Consider the following 19,377-nt stretch of genomic DNA (forward strand, 5'->3'; position numbering starts at 1 on the left):
TAAGCACGTGCTGCACGGGCCGAAAAGACTTATTACTTTGGCTAATTGGCATAGATTTTTCCTGCTAGCTCTCTCTGTGTGCAGAGAACAAGACTTATAAAACAGCCATGTCTGGTTCATGGAGCAACCCAGGCCTGTATATGCCCACAACTACTCAGCTGCTTCCTCTGCTGTTTAATTAATGGTATCCAGAGTGGTAGTTTAACACACTAGATGCCTAAACCAGAGTCCCGTTACCCTGGAGACTGTGGGAGTCCCATCCTGAGAGGACTTCTATACAAAGAGTCACATAGTAGAATTAGTATTCATGGTCTCAGACTACTAAAAACATCATTTCTTTTTGGTTAAACTAACAAACAAAATTAAATTAACTATAGTTTATTCTCTTGTTTAATCTGCAAACATAGCCTACCTGTTCAGAATTTAGAGGAGATGTAAAACCATCTATTCTGCTATATTAGTACAAATGACATCCATCCTAATTAGATGTCTTAAGCATGCATGCCACATATCTTGCTGTGGTCCAGGCTTCCTAAATTTGATTTGTGGAGCCAAGACAACAATAAGAAATTAATTATGCATTCTGCGTATTGTGCATCCTTGGTGATGGAAAACCGTAGCTATGAATTGCTTTGATTAGATGCCAAACTCCAACAAAGTTAGGCCTTTAAATAAGAACTGGTGGGATAGTACGGTAGATTTCCCCATTTAAACTTGGCACAAGAAAGAAGAACTGAGCTTGGTTGATTATTTCTTTAAGGCTGATTACTTCTTAACAATAAATCTTAAGCCATTTGAGAGCTTGTACGTCTCCCCTTTAAATGGCTCAGAGGGAAATGCAGTCATGGGGTGGAGTTGAATTTGTGGGTTGTGCCTGTGGAAAACTTGTCAAATGTTTGCTAATGCCAAACATCTTCTGCTATTGCCTCATATTTAATGTATATAATGGATTGGATAGTTGAAGTCTGAAGACACAGGACATGTTGGCAGTTTAACCAGTTATTAATTGAATAAATAGGGGCCTCAGTAACATATGGCAGAGCCAGAGCCACAAATGTCTTGCCCCTTCTTCTCATGCTGGTCATCAGTCTGGTCACACACACTGCTGTGGGATGACATCATATTCTTCACAATCAGACAGTCTGGCTGTGTTGGCCCCTCTTACATGAATAGCATAGCCAAGCTGATCCCAAAAGTGTTCGATGGGATTGAAGTCAAGACTGCAAGCAAGCTATTATATCCTTTCCACTCCCAAATGCTGAAGGTATCTCTCATAAACCTCACTCTTGTTTTTCCTGTGATAAAGACACTGCCCCACACATCTCACTTCTTCCACTATAGAAGTTGTCACCCTATCAGTGCAGCAACCAGCAAAGCATCTTCTCCACAGTCTGATCCTATGAGCCAACTCTAAAGGCAGAATCTGGAGTCATCACTGAGCATATTCAGGTTCCAGTGCACATGTTACTGACCACCTGAGCCAATGGGGCCAACAATGAAGGGCAGTCATGGTAAATCCCAGAACTATGACACCAGAGATCAGCAAACCTTGACTGTAAATCTGTAGGAAACTGTCAAAAGTTCCTTAGTGCCAATAGGGCGAGTAAACCTGTCATGGTCAGTCTGCAATCTTCTACTGTATGGAACTTGGCCTTCAGTTTAGAGATTCTGTTGAGGTTCACTCCAAATAATTCTGCAGCTTGCTTTTGCGTAACACCAACCCTAAAAAGGCCATATGCAAGTTAGTTAAACTTAGGAGTGTTGGACCAGACACTGGCACAGATCCAGTCTGTGGCAGGGTCTATGCTTGCCATTCATACACCTGGATACCAGAAACTCAAAACAAGAATCAGCAGTGGAAAATAAATAAATAAATAAATAAATAAATAAAAATCTGGCACTGGCATTTGTGAAGTTTTTCCAGGATGCAACCCTTTCCTGCACATCCCACAAATGCATTTAGCTTAAAAATGTTCCATAATGTGAAAGTAGGATAAACTTTCAAACAATTTGAGGTTAATTAGCAAGAAGCATTGTCACAATTAACAAATGACCTACCAAATACCAATTTCCTTACTTTTTCCGCTAAATTCATCATAGGCTGTTTTCAAAACAGATGCTGGCTTGAAAAGAATGAATCTGAAAAACTTGAGAAAATAGATTGGATCAATATTTGAAGAAGAAAATGTCATTGCTACTAAAAATAACTGATTAATTTATTTGTTCAAAACAGCTCTGTTGTGTTAATAATTCATAGGATATGGGTTTTATATTAAGAAAATTTCCTTGTAAACAAAAGAGCAGTTTTCTTTTTTCCCCCCAAGTATCTTCATTAAATAAATTTTTTATATATATATATATATATATATATATATATATATATATATATATATATATACACACACACACACACACACACACACAGTCTGTGTATGAAACTTTAACAGTCACCTTGATTAGATTTTGCAGAGAAATAGCAAAGCAAGGTAGTAGAATAGGAGATGGATTGTAAACAAATAAGATGATAAATAAATGAAGTATATTTTAACATACCTTTCCTGGTTTTGGGGGGGCAACCAGAGTTTGGCTGGTTACGCCGGAGAGCGACCCCGCGTGGGCGCGCGGTTCAGAATGCTCCCTGCACGCGCTCTCAGTCAATTGGAGTCGGAAAAATGGTGGCCAGCGTAAGAGTGCAAAAGCTTCTCCGACGTTATAAACTAGCGATTGTCGCCGCATTAACTATCCTCCTGATACAAGGACTTGTGGTATGGAGTCTGAGAAGTCTGGAGGAAGGCGAGGCAGAGGTAAGAAACTCTCCCGCTGATTATTTCTGACATGTCAGTGATTTGGTTGAGCTTAATTGTAAAGCTAGCAGTTAGCGCTTAGCTTAGCTCACGGTGTTTTATTATACAGTAAGGTTAGCTGATGCTACTAGTTAGCAGTTTGAGAAGAAGATCGGGGCTCTGTAACATGTTTGTATAACCAGACCAGCCCCGTCCATTTTGTCATTAACCACAAAAAAAGAAGAAAAAAAACCCCAAACACTTGAAACAAAGTAAAACGTGCTTAATGTTTGCAACCATGAATTCAGTGCTCCTCGTATAAGTGAATGGCGTGTAACTTGTTTGATAAGTGCTCAGGTAATTTAATTTTCAGTCACCGTAGTTGTGAAATCTTGACATTCAGATAGAGGAACCCAATAAAACCTGTACTGCACATCTAATAGGAAGTCATTTGTAAAATACAGCTACTGTGTCTGAACGCGTCAAGTGTTTTAAGATTAATGAATGGCAAGCATTTAATCAACACAAACACTTATCTTAATGCAATCAAGTGATATATCTCAGAGATGAGGACATCAGTGAAACACCTGGTGACCCTCCACCACATACCACTGAAACAGTTTATTTACCAGAAGTCAAGTCTTCTGTAGAAATCTTATCCCTGTGTCTGTCTAGCACACCTGGAGTGCAGTACCTTGAGGCTGTGACTATCCCATTTTCCCTAAATAAAGGTGAGATGAGCTGCTAACAGATGTCACCTGTGGAGAGCTTTGAAAGCAAGCTGAAGCTTGAAGCTGACACCTTGCTGTTCCTTTATCATATGACAGGTGTGGGCTGTATGATATTCTTCCCCACACTGATAGGTTACAGATCTGCACCTCCTGGGTTTGCATCAGGTAGCGGATGTAACAGTGGCTTGTGTGGGGAAGATTTGTGTGACCTTTGCCACAGAGGAGGCAGAAGAAGGATCGGTAATTGTGCAGACAGCAGCCTCCCCGAAGCTGCCATGAGGGATTATTAGTTGTAAATCACTTAAGTTTAAACCATGAGCTAATCTGTGAACTCAAAGCTTGATTCTCAGGTGTTTACCTTTCTCTTTTGCATTAACATAAGCAATGCCAACCTCAGTGAAGTCACACTCTTCCTTTCAATGTGTCAATAAAGAAATTGTGATTCATCATATTGGTGAATCCTTTCAATTGTTTTTGTGGCTCTCTGCTTCCTTATCTGATTAATTCAGGTTTAAACATGCTTTTACTAAGATACAGCAAAACCTGTTATACTGTTTAAAAAAAAAAAAAAAAAAAAAAAAAAAAGTGAGGCACACACCCTTGATATTTCAGCTGCACTTCAATTTTGTTGGCTGATACTTTAGACAAATGATACAGATATACTATATTTAGTCCCACCAAGGGAAAAGAGAAAGGCACAGATTGTTCACAATATTAATAATCAAATTTTCTTCTAAGTTCCATGATTTCCTGCTCAGACATGTGATGATGCTTCTCATTGCACATGTCAGACTTTATTTCAACTGTGCTGGCAGACATCTATGCAAATGTCAGCACGGGGTCTTTGCGTGTTTGCAGACTCACAGACGCAGAATCAAATTTCAGTCTTGAGAATGCATATTAATCATCACTTCAACTGAACACTTCCTTCATGCTCTGCAGCCCCTCTTGTTATGCCACATCTGCTCTAATCAGTGACTTGCTGTGCATGTGTGAACCCAGTCACATGTGTTATTATTAAAACCCTTGTGCTTAAAATTCAACAGAATTTTGTGAGGATGGAAGATGACTGTCATCCTTGTGTCACCCTCTGCTTACCCGCCTTCTCTTGTGGAGTTGAGTGCTTGCTGCTGATTCCTGCTTCAGCAGATGGTGACGCTGATATGATTTCGCTCCACTTTTAATTGGAAAGTAAAGAGCTCGCCTTTGAATCAGTATGTTTTTGACACGATGGTCTTAATTAAAAGCCATGAAAGTGAGTGATAAGAAAAATTGAAATGTTGGCCACTGCTGCATGCTTGGCTTATGTACAAGAACATTTTCTCTGGCGGCTGACATAAAGCATGGTGATGTACTCTCATGTTTTTATACAATTTGCAATCAAAAACTAACAGAAAGAAAAAGTATTAGCAAGTATTCTAGAGACAGCACTGCTGCAAATAGTTGTTGAAGTGATGATTTTTTTTTGTGGTTTTTGTGTTCAAATCCTCATTTCTCAAAGGAACGCTTCCCATGCTTCAAGACAGGCCTCTAAAAACCCAGAAAATGTGGCAAATAGGTGCTATTGTAAAACCGTTTGTGTACAGGTTGATTGTCACACACACCTCTTCACACCACTTATTCAGACTAGATGCACTTAATTGTACACAGCTACACACATACAGCCATTACATTGACGCATCTCTTTCATCCACATGTTGAGTTCACAAATATGTAAAACTTGCATTGGTAAGAAACTGGAGCTCCTCAGCAGAAGGTAACAAGCATGCTTGTAAAGTCAGGTTTGTGCACAACATATGTAGCTGCCCCACAATGCTTCTCTGCATGATGAGTTTGAGCGTGCACTTGGCTATCAGCAGCTCTCACTGTACAGTATTGTTTGGCAGCTGGTGTATTGGCAGCGTATCATCTGGCTCCTGGTCTCGCTGCACAGCCCCTGCTTTTCTTGTGTTCCCAGCATCTCTGGGCTGTTGGCATGCCAGCGGTGCGAGGCGAGCGAGCCCACATTCTGCCATATTGCTTTAAAAAGAGGCAGAAATCACTTGGCCCACGCACGGTTCTCCTTCCTATTTTCGATGTGCGTATTTTCAGAAGGCTTTTGTGCGATCCAGTAATCTAGTGTGCCAAAGCTGTGATACTGTTTGGCAAGAAGATTTAAAAATGCCTTGAATTCAGTTTTTTTTTTCTTTAAAGTAAGCCTCCATTTGTGGAATGGTTATTTGTGCTCTTGTGACACTGATTTTCTTCATGCTTCTGCTTTAAAACTAAACTCTTGCAGAGTGCTGGGGATAGTGACACCTAAAATTGGGGGAGAACCAGATTTGTGTGGTAATGAGTAACCTCAGTGGCTTTTTATATGGCTGCCATTGTACAAATGACGATTTGAAATCAGTGTTTACATATCTTTGACATATGAGAATATGACTTTTTTTTCTGTCTGAAACAAAAAAAACACACAAACAAAACACCATTGCAGTTCCTGTGGAGCGCCTCTTTCCATAATGTCCGTTTCGATTGACTTATGACTGCACATTAAATGGGAACATTTCTAGATGGAAGGACAAGGCAATTAGATTTAAGGCTGTTTAAGCTTCTGTTGTTGATTGTTAACATCCACTTATCAGTACCATGCATGGCCTTGTCTCTCTCTTTAACAAGATAAAAATAAGGTCATGGTCATTAAAAGAAACATGCATCTGAATTAATCATATACATCCTCAACTCTTGTCCGCCAGCAATGACTAAAATTAGTTGTGTGCAGTTGACTTCTGCTAAGTAATTAACTATTGCAGGATCATCTTTCACTACCTACAAACACAGCTTGTTAATGTTTGCATGAAGGGTTTGTGAGCACCTGACCTACTTTTAAATGTGTTTGCAATTTATCTACCTTTTTTTTTTTTTTTTTTTTTTTTTTTTTTGGCCAGAGAGAGCCGACTCATGTTTGTTTGAGGTTTGCATGGTGAATCAGTGGATTGTCTTTGAATATGTGTGACCATCCAGTGTTGCAGATGAGCTTCACTGAAAGGCAGAGACTCGGCTAAAAATAATTCAGATGAGAGAAATGAAAACAACAAGTAAACAACACATCCTTCCCTCTGGGATCCTTTCTGCTGTTGTCTCAGCGGACGTCTTTGTTTATCTTATGCCATTCTAGGATTATAATTCAACGCAGTCATGTTCATCCAAGAGGCTATTGTGGAATTACTGAGAATAGAACTGGATATGGGTTTGAAATGTGTCTAATGTTTTTTGTATCCTGCTCTCTCTCTCTCGCTTTCAGAGAAAAACAATACAGTCTAAGCTGCCTGACCACAACAACCAGGACCCAAAGAGAGACGGCACACTCTGGGAGAAACCAAACTCTATACCTGGGAGGAATAAAGGCAAATGGAACGCCAGGTTAGAGAGGACGGGGGGCACAGCGGCCAGCGCACAGAGGAAAGGGAACAGCCATCGAGGAGGAAAGCTCAACGTCAGGCAGAAGACTCCCCAGGAGCGGGGGATGATGGCAGCTGGATTAGATGGCATAGTCCCTCATGATCTGTCAAGCAGCCGCAACTTCAGCGACGGAGCAGCGAAATTACCAGCTGCTGCCATACCAGGGGAGCCAGGAAGCGTGGACGGCGCACATCAAGCCCCTAACAGTGACTTTATGCCTAAATGTGACATCGCAGGCAAGGATGCGCTGTCTGCTCTTCACCGCGCTGGGTCACAGCAGTGCAGACAGGAGATCGCCAACATTGTGTGCCAGCATCAGGCCGGGCAGCTCATGCCAGATGTTCTCCCTCAGTTCTGCCCTCAGCTTGGTGAGACTGTTTAATGTTCCCGCAGACATTTGGGGTTGTGGGCAGAATGTAAAGAAAAATAAAATGCAATTAATCATTTGCCCGCTCTGCCAGACCAGATTAATAATAATAATCAGATTTGTATCTCTGTTTCCCTTTCGGGCAGGTGTGTCACAGCCGGTTCAGACTGCTAGTGAACTGGACTTAAGCCTAGCTAAGGTGGAGAACCCCGTCAGGATAGCTTTTGTCCTGATGGTCCATGGACGTGCTGTCCGACAGCTCAAGCGTCTCATCAAAGCCATTTACCATAGAGACCACTTTTACTACATCCATGTGGACAAGGTAGTCACAGTGGATTCACTACCACACACACACACACACACACACACACACACACACACACTGTCCTGGTTATAATTACAGTTTAGGTATTCGTGTTACAGCAACACTGAATCTCTGGAACATCATAAAGCAGAACCTGCTCAAAAATGGTTTGATCTTCCTGCGTTACGGAGGCTAAGTTTACGCCGCCACTCTCACAGTGTGGCAAAGGGGATTAGCCTGGATAGAGATACGTGTGGTTATTCTTAGTGGCTGGATTTAGCAGAGGAAAGGTTGGTTTTGTATGGAGCTGGAGGGCAAAGGCAGCATTTGTGTCGACCAGTCAGGGCGCGTACCGTCAGTGCACCTGTTGCAGCTGAAGTAGTTTCTGAGTCCTGAGGAGCTTCTCTGTTCTGCTGCCAAGAGACGATAGAGCAGCTCACCAGAGGCAGCGATGAACAATAAGTCAGTGCGACACTCACACCCTGTGCTGGCCTTAACTCATCTATCTCCCCGGCAAAACTCTGTTTGAGAGATGAGGCTGTAAAACAGGTCAGAGTCTGTCTTCTGGGTGCTCTGCAATTCATCATCCAAGTCTCGTATTTTTTCCTCTCAACAGATGAGGACAGTTGAGATTGTTCCTCTCTCCTCATCTCCTCTGTTTTCTTGTTTCTGATTGCAGAGAGGATGTACACAGATTTTCACAAAATGTGACGCTTTTTTTAAAATTAAATCTTCACAGTTTTTTCTATGAATTTACTGTGCAGGGTAAATTAATTATAACATGTTTGTTCTTCACCTAAACCCAGCTTCTCCTTATGACCCTGAACTGTGAAATGACCAGTTTCTCTCATTTATTGCTGCAGAGTCTTTAGTAGCTGTGCTTATTTGGAAACACACTGCTTGTTAATAAGCTGATAAACTACGTAATCTCCAAAGAGAAATGAGAATTTTTTTTTTTCACTCAGTTTTAACAGTCAGTCATACTTAGAAAGTATTAATGTCTTATTTCTGTCTTTAACATTTTTAATCCTTTACTCCTTCATTAAATTTTATTTCTGCTCCAAGCTGTTTTTTATGCCTTGTTTTTCTGTCTTGAGGCTGCTGTCGGCTAAAACCACTTAAGGCAGGAAAAATGGGCAAAAACAACTAGATTTAGATTTTTCTCTCTGTATCACAATGACTCATGGTACAGTGTGGTTGTTGTTATTCTCAGATAAAACTCCTTTTCAGTATGAGCCAGTTTCTGTCTGCTGCTCTTGGCGCAGTGGCGGCTGCAGATTTGCAGGAACTTTGGCAAACTTTAACAAGATTATAATTTTGGATAGAAACTGTTTTAACTGCCTAACCGACCCTTGGCTTTATTGAACCCACCAGCGCTCTGCTTACATGCATCGGGAGGTTCTGCAGATAGCTCAGCAATTCCCAAATATACGAGTCACACCGTGGAGGATGGTGACCATCTGGGGAGGAGCCAGCCTTCTGAAGGCCTACCTACACAGCATGCAGGACCTGCTGGCTATCCTGGAATGGAAGTGGGATTTTTTCATTAATCTGAGTGCAACGGACTTCCCAACAAGGTTAGTCAACATGTGGACACGGAACGTTGAAGATGAGGATAAACTTCCAGTTATCAGACACAACATAGTGTTGATTTTTACTTGCTTATTTTAATATGTTGTATTATTATTAAATGCATTCTAACATAAATATGTAAATATTTTCTATGGTGCGTTAAATATAGCATTTTTTAAGCTTGCAACGATGACCCAACATTACCTATTTTAAATTTGTGGAAGTTCATGCTTGAGCTGATAAGAAAATGATCTTCAAATTAGTTTGTGGTCAAATTCATGCAGATATTAATGATAAGTAGAAGATATTTTTAGTCAATTAATCTACAGCAGTGTTCAACATACAGGCCCCCCTGCCCTGCATGTTTTATAGACAACCCTACTTTAACACACCTGAATGAAATAAAGGGCTCGCTAACAGGCTGCAAAGAACTTGATGAGGAAGTTCAATAATCTGACTCGGGTGCTTTGGAGGAGGAACATGTCTAAAACATGCAAGGGAGTGGGGATCTGAGCACTGGAATTGAGACTGATCTACAGAGCCAACTGTGTGTCCTTCATCATACAGTCCACTAGTAGGTGGTGGTGTGCCTCTAAACTGGCTGCTAACTATAAAAAAAACCTATGATGAGAGCTGCAGTTTCATATTTATTAGAAATAACACTCTTAGTGTACTAGGGCTGGGCGATTAATCAATTTAATCGATTGATTGGAATTTGCTGTTTATGACTATTTATTAATATGAAAATCTGGATCTTTTTTTTTTGCTCATTAAGAAACATTAATTTTTATTACCTCATTGCCAATGTGGGAAAATGTTTGGTTATTTAATGTCAAAATACTCTAAAAGGAATCACTATTTTTCTTCCAAGAGGAGGCATTTTTATTTATCTATTTATCAGTTTTTTATTTTAGATTAAAATTACACAAGTGAAGTGAGGCCTATTCTTAAATGTATGATCAAAACTTAAAAACTATCTCACAGTGGAAACGCACGAAGTACAAACATGTTGTTACTTATAACGTTTACAGTGGCAGCGCCTGCATCTGTTTTTACAATCTTGTTTAACAGCTTGTTTAGTTGCACTTTAAATTTAGGTAAACTTTTAGGCTGATCGCAATAAAAGCATTTTTGAAAAAGAATAATTTTTGACATTTGTCTTTTTTTTTCTTTTTCTTTACAGGAAAGGGAAAAAAATCGATTAAAATCGGAAATCAGATTTGGTTTAAAAAAATCGTAGATTTTATTTTTTGGCCATATCGCCCAGCCCCATAGTGTACTCTCTTAAATTGTCAACATTAACACACTGTTATAATCTAAAGATCAAGACAAATCAATATAGAAAAGAAAATGTTGATGACAGCTTGTGCCATATCATCCAGCCCTGCGTCATACACATTTAGTTTTAACGGACTTCCAGTTTTAGTAGCATCAGAAAGTGGCAGCCATTTCCCTAATGGAACAATTGTTCTGTCAGAGTCACAACAAACAAGTTATTTTTGGTCTCTGAATAACAGAGCTGTCAGCAAAAATCTGCTTTTTGGCTGAGTTTCTGGGGAGCTTTGAATCCTTTTCAAAGCAGCTGAAGGTGGTCCTGAACCATCCCAAGGCATTTAGTTTGCATTGCTTAGATACAGAGAAGCATTAATCCTGTCCTAGTTGTGGTCTAAAGTCACTTAAGTCTGTTTTATTTCAAACACAGTTTGTCTTGCTTGGTTGAACCTTTCCTTTAAATTCTCGCCACAATGCCTCCCTGCAGGACCAATGATGAACTGGTGGCGTTCCTGTCACTCCACAGAGACAAGAACTTCCTCAAGTCTCATGGGAGAGAGAACACAAGGTACGGACGGAAACTCTCCAACACTAACCCACTATTACGGTGCATATCCCTGATGGCTCATATTTCATCATATTTAATTGCGTTTAGGTTTATTAAGAAGCAGGGCCTTGACCGTCTCTTCCACGAATGTGACAACCACATGTGGCGCCTTGGCGAACGCAGCATCCCTGAAGGCCTGGAGGTCTCAGGTGGCTCTGACTGGTTTGCTCTTACCCGTAGCTTTGTGGAGTACGTCATCAACTCCCAGGATGAGCTCGTTTTGGGGCTGAAGCAGTTCTATACTTACGCTCTGCTCCCTGCTGAGGTAAGCAAGCCTTTAGGGGTCTGTTTATCTCCTGTAGTCAAGACTGACAGTGTGATGTACAAGTCTGTCTCAGCCTCGTACCCCCCGTCAAGTCAGAGGAGCCTAGCAGCAGAGATAATGTAATACTTAAAGCTTTGCAGCAGAGTGTGGAGTAGAAGTGCCAGACTGTAGTTTATCTGACTGTGTAGTTTAGTCTCAGAGGAGGAGCTGCAGTCTGCAACAGAGCTGTGACCTTTTGTAATCGAGTCTGCGGTTGCAGATGATTCAAGCATGTGCTGGAAAGTTTACAAGTAACTTCATTATGATACAAAGCCTTATTTTCTCACACAGCCGAGAAGTATATTTTTACCCGCTCGCTCTTTCTTCCCAGTCTTTCTTCCACACAGTGCTCGGCAACAGTCACATGTGTGACACCTTGGTGGACAATAACCTGCGTGTCACCAATTGGAACCGTAAGCTGGGCTGTAAATGCCAGTACAAGCACATCGTTGACTGGTGCGGCTGCTCTCCCAATGATTTTAAACCACAGGACCTCATTCGGATTCAGGTGAAAGCAGATACGGCATGCAGCCACAACTCATCTTTTCTTTCCTGCTTTTTTTTTTTGTTTGTATTTTTTTCTTTTCTTTCTCCTTTGCGGTTTCTTCGTCACTAATGTCATTTTTCATCCACAGCAACTGTCCCGTCTGACGTTCTTTGCCCGAAAGTTTGAGTCAACTGTGAACCAGGAGGCTATAGACATCCTGGATACCCACCTGTATGGCCAGTATGCTCCTGGAACTGCAGCCATCAAAGCATACTGGGAGAGCCTTTTTGAGCAGCTGGATGGTGTGGGTTCCCTCAGTGATGTGGCTCTCACTGCATACACTTCTTTCTTTCGTCTGGGCCTGAAGAGTCTGGTGACTTCTCAGAGTAACGTGGAGGCCTGCAGGTGCGCCGTCTGTTTCTGTAGTTTGAAGAAGACAATGGCTGAAAATTTAGTAAAACAAACTGTTTTCATCTCCTGTGTGATTATAAAAAAAATAAATAAATAAAAATGTTGTTTATTTTGTCACTGCAGGTTTGAACCAGTAGGTCATCCTCTCTCTGTGAATTTGTACTTTTATGACGACCGCTTCCAAGGCTACTTGGTTCGTCAGGAAGTCCAGGCTGCAGGGTCAAAGGACAGGAAGACACTAGAAGTGTGGGCTGTGCCGCAAGCTACACTCGTCTTTGAGACAAATCTTAGAGAGTTCGAGAGGCTCAAGAACATGGAAGTAAGTGCTCACTGAGATGGATAAGATAAATGTTTTTTTCACAAGCTTTTATGTTGACATTAACCTAAGGAAGATATGAGATTTTCTACTTTAAATAGAAAAACTGGGGTGACTTTATCAAAGTTGAATCTTTTGAAGTTAAACTGTTTTATTGTTATACTGTATAAATAATATCAAAAGACTGTATATCTGTTCATTTTGTGTCATTTTTTCCTTACTCAACAGATTGGAACAGAGTGGGATCCCAAAGAAAGGATCTTCAGAAATTTCGGTGGCGTGATCGGCCCTTTAGATGAACCTCTGGCAGTCCAGAAGTGGGCACGTGGTCCCAATCTAACAGCCACTATTGTCTGGATCGATCCTGCTCTGGTGGTGGCAGCATCTTATGACATTACTGTAGATGTGGATGCAGAGTACACACAATACAAACCACCCCTGCAGCATCCCTTGAGGCCCGGCACGTGGACAATACGGGTGTTAAAACAATGGGAACGGATGGCGGAAGTGCACTTCCTCGTCATGCCATTAACCTTTAATAATAAGGAGCCACTACGTAAAGGTGAGAGGTGCACTCACAGCACAAAACGCAAAGTATCGTTGGGATTAATTGAACTTGAAAACAAGGAAGAGGTTTACAAATATAGATAGATTTAAGTTGCAAAAAAGGCTTTAATTAATTAGAGCTGTTAATAGTTGTTGAGGGAAGATTTGTCCATCATTCGTTCTTTTATCTTTCAGAGGAGGACAGCTGGCTCCATTCAGGACCACCAGGTAATCTGTACCTCGATCAGAGCTTCCAGGAGCTGAGCTCGGTACTGAAGCTGCCTCCCCAGGAGCCTGCCATGCAGGTGGCTCAGCGCAACGCTCAGCTGGTGGGCCAGTCCCTTGAGGCATGGGTGGACAGCATCATGGGGACCTTCTGGATTATAGGCGAACTGTGTAGCACACAGACGTCCTCCTGCCCAGCTTTGGGATCTTGCTCCAAGACTGCTTGGAGTTCCCTATCCCCAGATCCAAAGTCTGAACTGGGCCCAGTGAAAAGTGATGGGCGGATCAGGTAGCCCACAGAGAAGAGAAACAGCAGACTTTTACACATGCACAAGAACACTGCAGGGCAGTTGAAGCTACATCAGTGGCTTGGAGGAAAATCGGTGTGAGCTAAATATTCTTTCCGAGGTCAGAAAGCGCTCGAAGGCACATGCACACCCATGTTCCTGAGCTGGGAAGCTGCAACGTTCTGGGAGAAACGTTAACATAGACCTGATAGACAAGGGTATGACTGCTGAAAATTTGCACATAGAAGACTGCAAGCGCAAAACTCGTATCATGTTTAATTTTTTAACCAATGAGGACATGAACGCCAGATGTATTGTTTCGTTTTTAGCTGGCACACAGGTTTTCAGTCACACAGCCGTCTGGCAGTAGTTACGAATAGTCCACATATGTTTTGCTGGAACAGTTTTCACTTTTACTCTACTTGGAAAGCAACAGCAGAGTTGTTTAAACTCAACAACCTCCATGCTTTGCTCTGTCTTCATTTCAAAGGAGAGTGGAACCTGAGTTTTTATTATTGTGCTTATTTTGAAGCATTATTGTGTAGGCATATGGAACAGACAGATGAAGTGCACTTTACTATAAGATTATGTTACACAGAGATCACTCGGTTACAGTGTGAAGACTAGAAGTTGGTCGTTTTCTGCGTTGTTTTTATTTTTCAAACACCAGAGGGCAAATACCTGCACAGACATCTCCCATTGCACCGTCACATCACTTAAAACTTGGACTGTAACTCTGGTTAGAGGGAGTCTTTTTAAGGAGTGGTCTTTTTAATTCTGTTTGACATTTTTTGAACAAACAATTTTTTAAAGCATTTCTTTAGTCCATTTTATTTCCTGAAATAATTCTTCCATTGTAGCAAAAAAAAAACCCACCTCCCCTGAGTATATTGTGGTCAAAGAAAGTGCCTAAGGTGCGTGTGTCAGTGAAGTAGATGGCAGCGAAAATTCAAGGTTACAAGAGAAAAGATAAACAACACAACCAATATGTGACATGTTCAAAAACTTTAGAACAAATGAGGCAAAGTTTGAGTTTCTAAACTCTTGTGTTTGTAAGGTAGCTTAGTTTACCACTTTATCACTTTCACTGCAAAAAGTTTGAAGAAACTGATAAATTTCAAGCAAAATCCATCCAACTTATCTATAAAGTTTGGGTAACTTTGCAAACCATAGAATGAATCAAGACAACAAATTCTCATTTCATATGGGGTTATTTGGAGTTGAAAGGCTTAAATAAGGTGTTTTAAAATCTTATTTAAGTAAATCTAATGGTTTTTAATGTGCCTCCCATGTGGTTGGGGGGTTAGCTTGATTACATATCATTACATACTGTACTGTACATGAAACTAGTGTCATTCTTTTCCTGGCAAGCAAATATATTCATTTTACTTAATGTCAAAAACTTCCTTTAAATGCAATGTGTTGAAATTGCAGACCATTGTACCTCCTGCGTGTCTCTGTATGTGCAGAATGTTTTCACAACTGTGTTTGTTCGCCTGTTGGGTTGGTCATCACTCATATTTAAGTTCTAAACATGCATTTCATTTTAACTTATGTTTTAAGTCCACCAACCAAAAACAATGGTGAACAGTACACTGTATGTTTGTGTTTTTTTTTTATTTAAGTGTAATCAGAAGACTTAAGCTGCCTTTCTGTGAAACAAGAATTGTTTACTACGTGATGATGGCTTGCAGAATTTAGCTTGTAAGACCCCCATGTTTTTTATGTTAATTTCTAGTTTTACTTGTGTTCTTAAATGATAATAATTGGCCGCCACAAAAGTTCAAGTGACCTTGTTTACCTCACACAATACACTTGCTTCAGAGAAGCCCCAGTTTTATTGAGAAGAGAGAATAATGGATGCTGTACAATGTTATTTTTCTATCCTGATTGACAGAAATTGTTCATCTCTCTTCACTCTTTGCTGTCAGAACTGCTCTGGAAGTGTGTCACATGTTCAGCGTCACTTGAAGCAGTTTTGTGTTCGGTTGTGTCTCTTTTTTTTCTTTTTTTTTTCTTCTGGGTGGGAGTTGGCAGTTTCTGTCCAAGCTGCAGTGATTGTCAGCAGCAGTCCGGCTGGCGAGGCATCATCGGCTTCGTGGGTCTTATCTGAGCTGGGAACTTGAGCCTGTCACTGTATGCCTCTGGAAAACCTCACAGGAGAGACATCTTTACTGACAACTCAATAAATACTCAGATTGAAGATTTTTGTGTTTAAACTTTTTTTTTTTTTTTTTACTTGCATAATCAAACGTTCTTAGCGGTTGGCGTTTATTCAGAGAGGTTTTCCATCTGAGAAGCAGATCGTAGTGTATTTATGAGGAAGAAAGGTTCTCTCCAGGGTGCCGAATGCTTCCTTGTCACTTCCTTAAAGAAAAGCTCGACATGGTTTACATCATAAATATTGTAAGCAACACAACTGTTTTGTCTCTGACCAGGATTCTTTCACATAAATATTAAGGTCATTCTGACGATTTGTGGTAGTTTTACATTATAAATGACTCAGAAGTAAAAGACACCTGCAGGGAAGGAGGGGCAGACAAACTACAATAAACATGATAAAAGGGAAATAAAGGAAGTTTGTTTAGTTTACGGCTGTCTTCAAGCAGAAACCTGTGAACATTTAAGACAGAGCAGAATGGATGATTTGTGTGAGGGACAGAAGGAGGAAGTGAGGATGGTTTCCTCAGACAGCGCATACGGGTCATCTGTGGTAGACTCGGACACAGAGGACGGACCGCCCCCCCCACCCAACACGTTTCCCTACAACGAAGAGCTTACGCATAAGGTATGTTCACAACCCTGCACTACTTTAGGGTTGCTTGCCAAGTTTTTCACTGTTAATGTGATTTTATTTAATGTAAAATTTTCATATTCAGTAAATAGCTGCTATAAATGGCAGATATTTTATAAACTGTTTAGTCTTAACTCTGAAACTGGACTTTTCCACAGGAAATGGTAACAAAAGCAGCTTCCAGCACAAATTCATACAAATAAGAAATGTCTTACCACTAGTTCTATTGCTTCACTGACAAATTGTGGATTTTATTACTCCAGTAATGCTGCTATTCTAATGGTTTGATCCCACTATGTGCCTCAAGGGTCTCCATAACTCTTATTACTGGGCCTTTGTAAACAAGCATCGCGGTGAACTGGGATCAAGCTCCAGCCTCCTCTCTGATTAAATTTGTGGTTATATTTGCTGTTTTGCCCAGTTGCAGCTGTTCAGAAATGACAGCGCGTGATGTAGCTTGGAGTCGACCTTCAGCTCACCTGAACAGGCTTGAATGTTTCGATTTAAATCAATTTGTTCTGTTGTTCGTGTGGAAACACGGCCGAGTGGCAAATTGTTTTCTGCCCAAGCAGGATATAGTCTGAGGGTGAGTTCGTTCATCCTCCACTGAATCTTCTGTCTCACATTATATGAGAGCCTTGGGTTTTCCAGTGACAGGGTACGACACACCAGTGATAAACCAAAGGAAATCTAATGTTGCCATGGAGACATATTCATCATTTGCACCCAGGGTCCATGGCCCTTGCTAAAGCCTCCACCTCTTCCCTGATTCTACGTGCCGTCACCTCCCATGTGCCAGGAGGAGACCTACCTCTGCTCTCTTCTCCATCTTCAGTCCTGAAGGTGTTTACACGGCTGCATCAAAGTTTAATGTAGGAAGCATGAAATAGTTATATGTTGATTTCACATGTCCCTCACACTGAGTCAGCACAGCTCGCATCCAGTCTGCACCATTTGTACTTCAGATGCAGTCTCTGCTTGTACAGCAGCTACTCCCACTGTTAAAGGATGTCTGCCATCTGCCTGAGAAAACGCGCCGTTTAATGGGTTTCATTAAAAACAGAAAAGCATCTTGTGTTGAGACGGATAGCACGACAGCAGATCCCTCAGCACAAGAATGCTCCAAAGACCAGTATGTACAGTAGATGGGATTTGTGGTTCTCAGTCATCTTGATGTTAAGGAAAATTGTGGATTGAATTATATCATGTTTGTGTTTCTTGGTTTTATATTTTTAATTTACATTTAAGTGAGCTTAAGTTTAATTTAGTCCATTTTGCATCACGTTACAGGTTTTCACAGTTGTTTTTATTTGCTTTGTGGTGAAAGTAGGAAGCTCTCATGCACCAGTAGGACAACAGCATAAGAATCCGTACTGACAAACACTAGAACTGTGCAGAGTCCTCCTACATCACATGTTCATGTGGAACCGGCATGATGATTATTATTAGACTGTTACAGGTAAGTAAACATCTCATGAACAAGAGTACACACAGCAAACTAAAGACATAGACAAGATATCTGAGGACATGTAGAACAAACATTCTGTTCTCTGTGTTTTGATCATTTTTACATTATTTTGTGAACATATTAATGTTATTATGGTTTTATGTCACCTTTTGCTCATCTTGGGTTGATTTAAGCATCTTTTTTTTTTCAACTTTTTATGACAAGTTGTGGGATTTCTGCTCATTTGCGTATTATTTAGGTTATTTCCAATGATCATTTTCCACATTTTTTTGCCCCCTTATTTTCTGTCCACGTGTTTAAATATTTCTTATATCCATCTATTTAAAAGTCTACTTGCTGGATCTTTGACAGACTTTTCTGTGTGTGCAGTTGCTGTACTCAGCCTTTCAGGATCCAACATACCCAAAGAGCAAGCGAGCAAATTCACTTAGATGAACCACAGAGCTTCAGATTTTCCTCCTATACATCTGCTCGTATTTATAATGGACTAGCAAAGCGAACGAGAAGAACATGAATGTCTGTGATTAAACTGAGCGCATTACAAGCGGCAGAAGCCCTCGTGCCGTCATTCAGGGCTGTATGTGGGCTTTTGGAGACTGCAGATAAGAAGCAGGCAGCAGGCCTGCTGGAGGAGGAGTTGTGCGTTTTTTTCTTTCTTTTTTTTGTGAGGATGGTGGCTGTGAGGTGATTAATTTCCACAAAAGAAGGAAGAATTTACCACCAAAGGGTTCTAGTATGGGTGCTCCTGCCTTAATATGATAACCAGTGGCTACAAAACCAGTTGACATCCCACATCCAAAGTTGGGGAGTAAAATCAGCAGAGGATGAGAAACAATGGTATGCATCCAGATCATTTCCTTTGACTCTGTTAAAATGTTAATTCTTGGCTGAAATGTTAAGAGGAGAAAAAACTGGGAGCCACGTGAGCTCACCTACAACGTCGGCTGAAAATGATTATTCTTGAGATGCCTTTGTGACATGAGTGATTTAGAAATTAGTTGTGGTGCAGCTTCCATTGCCATGCTGTCCTTCCCTCATGAAGACATTGAGCCAACCTCCAGCTGTCACAAAGCATCACAGATCACAGAGCTGCACGCTAAGCAACAGATGAACATGTACAATAGCCCACTCTGCGTGCCCACACAGTGCAGCGGCCTCAGGCAATGAGCCAGGCAGAGGCAGCGAAGCCTGGATACGTGATGTCTTCCCTCTACCTGTGACTCTCTTTGCAGACGATCCTGGTGGGAGACAGCGGAGTGGGCAAGACCTCCCTGCTGGTTCAGTTCGACCAGGGCAAGTTCATCCCGGGGTCCTTCACTTCCACCGTCGGCATTGGCTTCACAGTGAGTCCAACGCTTCCTCTCCTCCATTCCCTCCCACACTGCCTCAGCTTAGGTCAGCCCCCCCTCCATCTGTGTTTTCCCTCCTTCCTGTTATGCTGTTGACTTCACCCAAGTGAGAA

At 41.2% G+C, this 19,377-nt stretch overlaps 1 protein-coding gene across 1 annotated transcript; it reads left to right on the top strand.

Annotated features, from left to right (window-relative positions):
* The first annotated feature begins 2,666 nt into the window (after window positions 1–2,666).
* Window positions 2,667–15,829, top strand: xylt2 (xylosyltransferase II). The gene is made up of 11 exons (XM_079252352.1): window positions 2,667–2,804; window positions 6,798–7,323; window positions 7,469–7,644; window positions 9,001–9,203; window positions 10,958–11,038; window positions 11,126–11,342; window positions 11,713–11,889; window positions 12,017–12,273; window positions 12,403–12,598; window positions 12,824–13,157; window positions 13,337–15,829. The coding sequence occupies exons 1-11, from the start codon at window positions 2,673–2,675 to the stop codon at window positions 13,657–13,659; spliced, it is 2,622 nt and encodes an 873-aa protein (XP_079108478.1). The 5' UTR covers window positions 2,667–2,672; the 3' UTR covers window positions 13,660–15,829.
* The last annotated feature ends 3,548 nt before the right edge of the window (window positions 15,830–19,377 follow it).

This window comes from Telmatherina bonti (genome assembly GCF_933228915.1).
Source record: "Telmatherina bonti genome assembly, chromosome: 14".
Lineage (NCBI taxonomy): Eukaryota > Metazoa > Chordata > Actinopteri > Atheriniformes > Telmatherinidae > Telmatherina > Telmatherina bonti.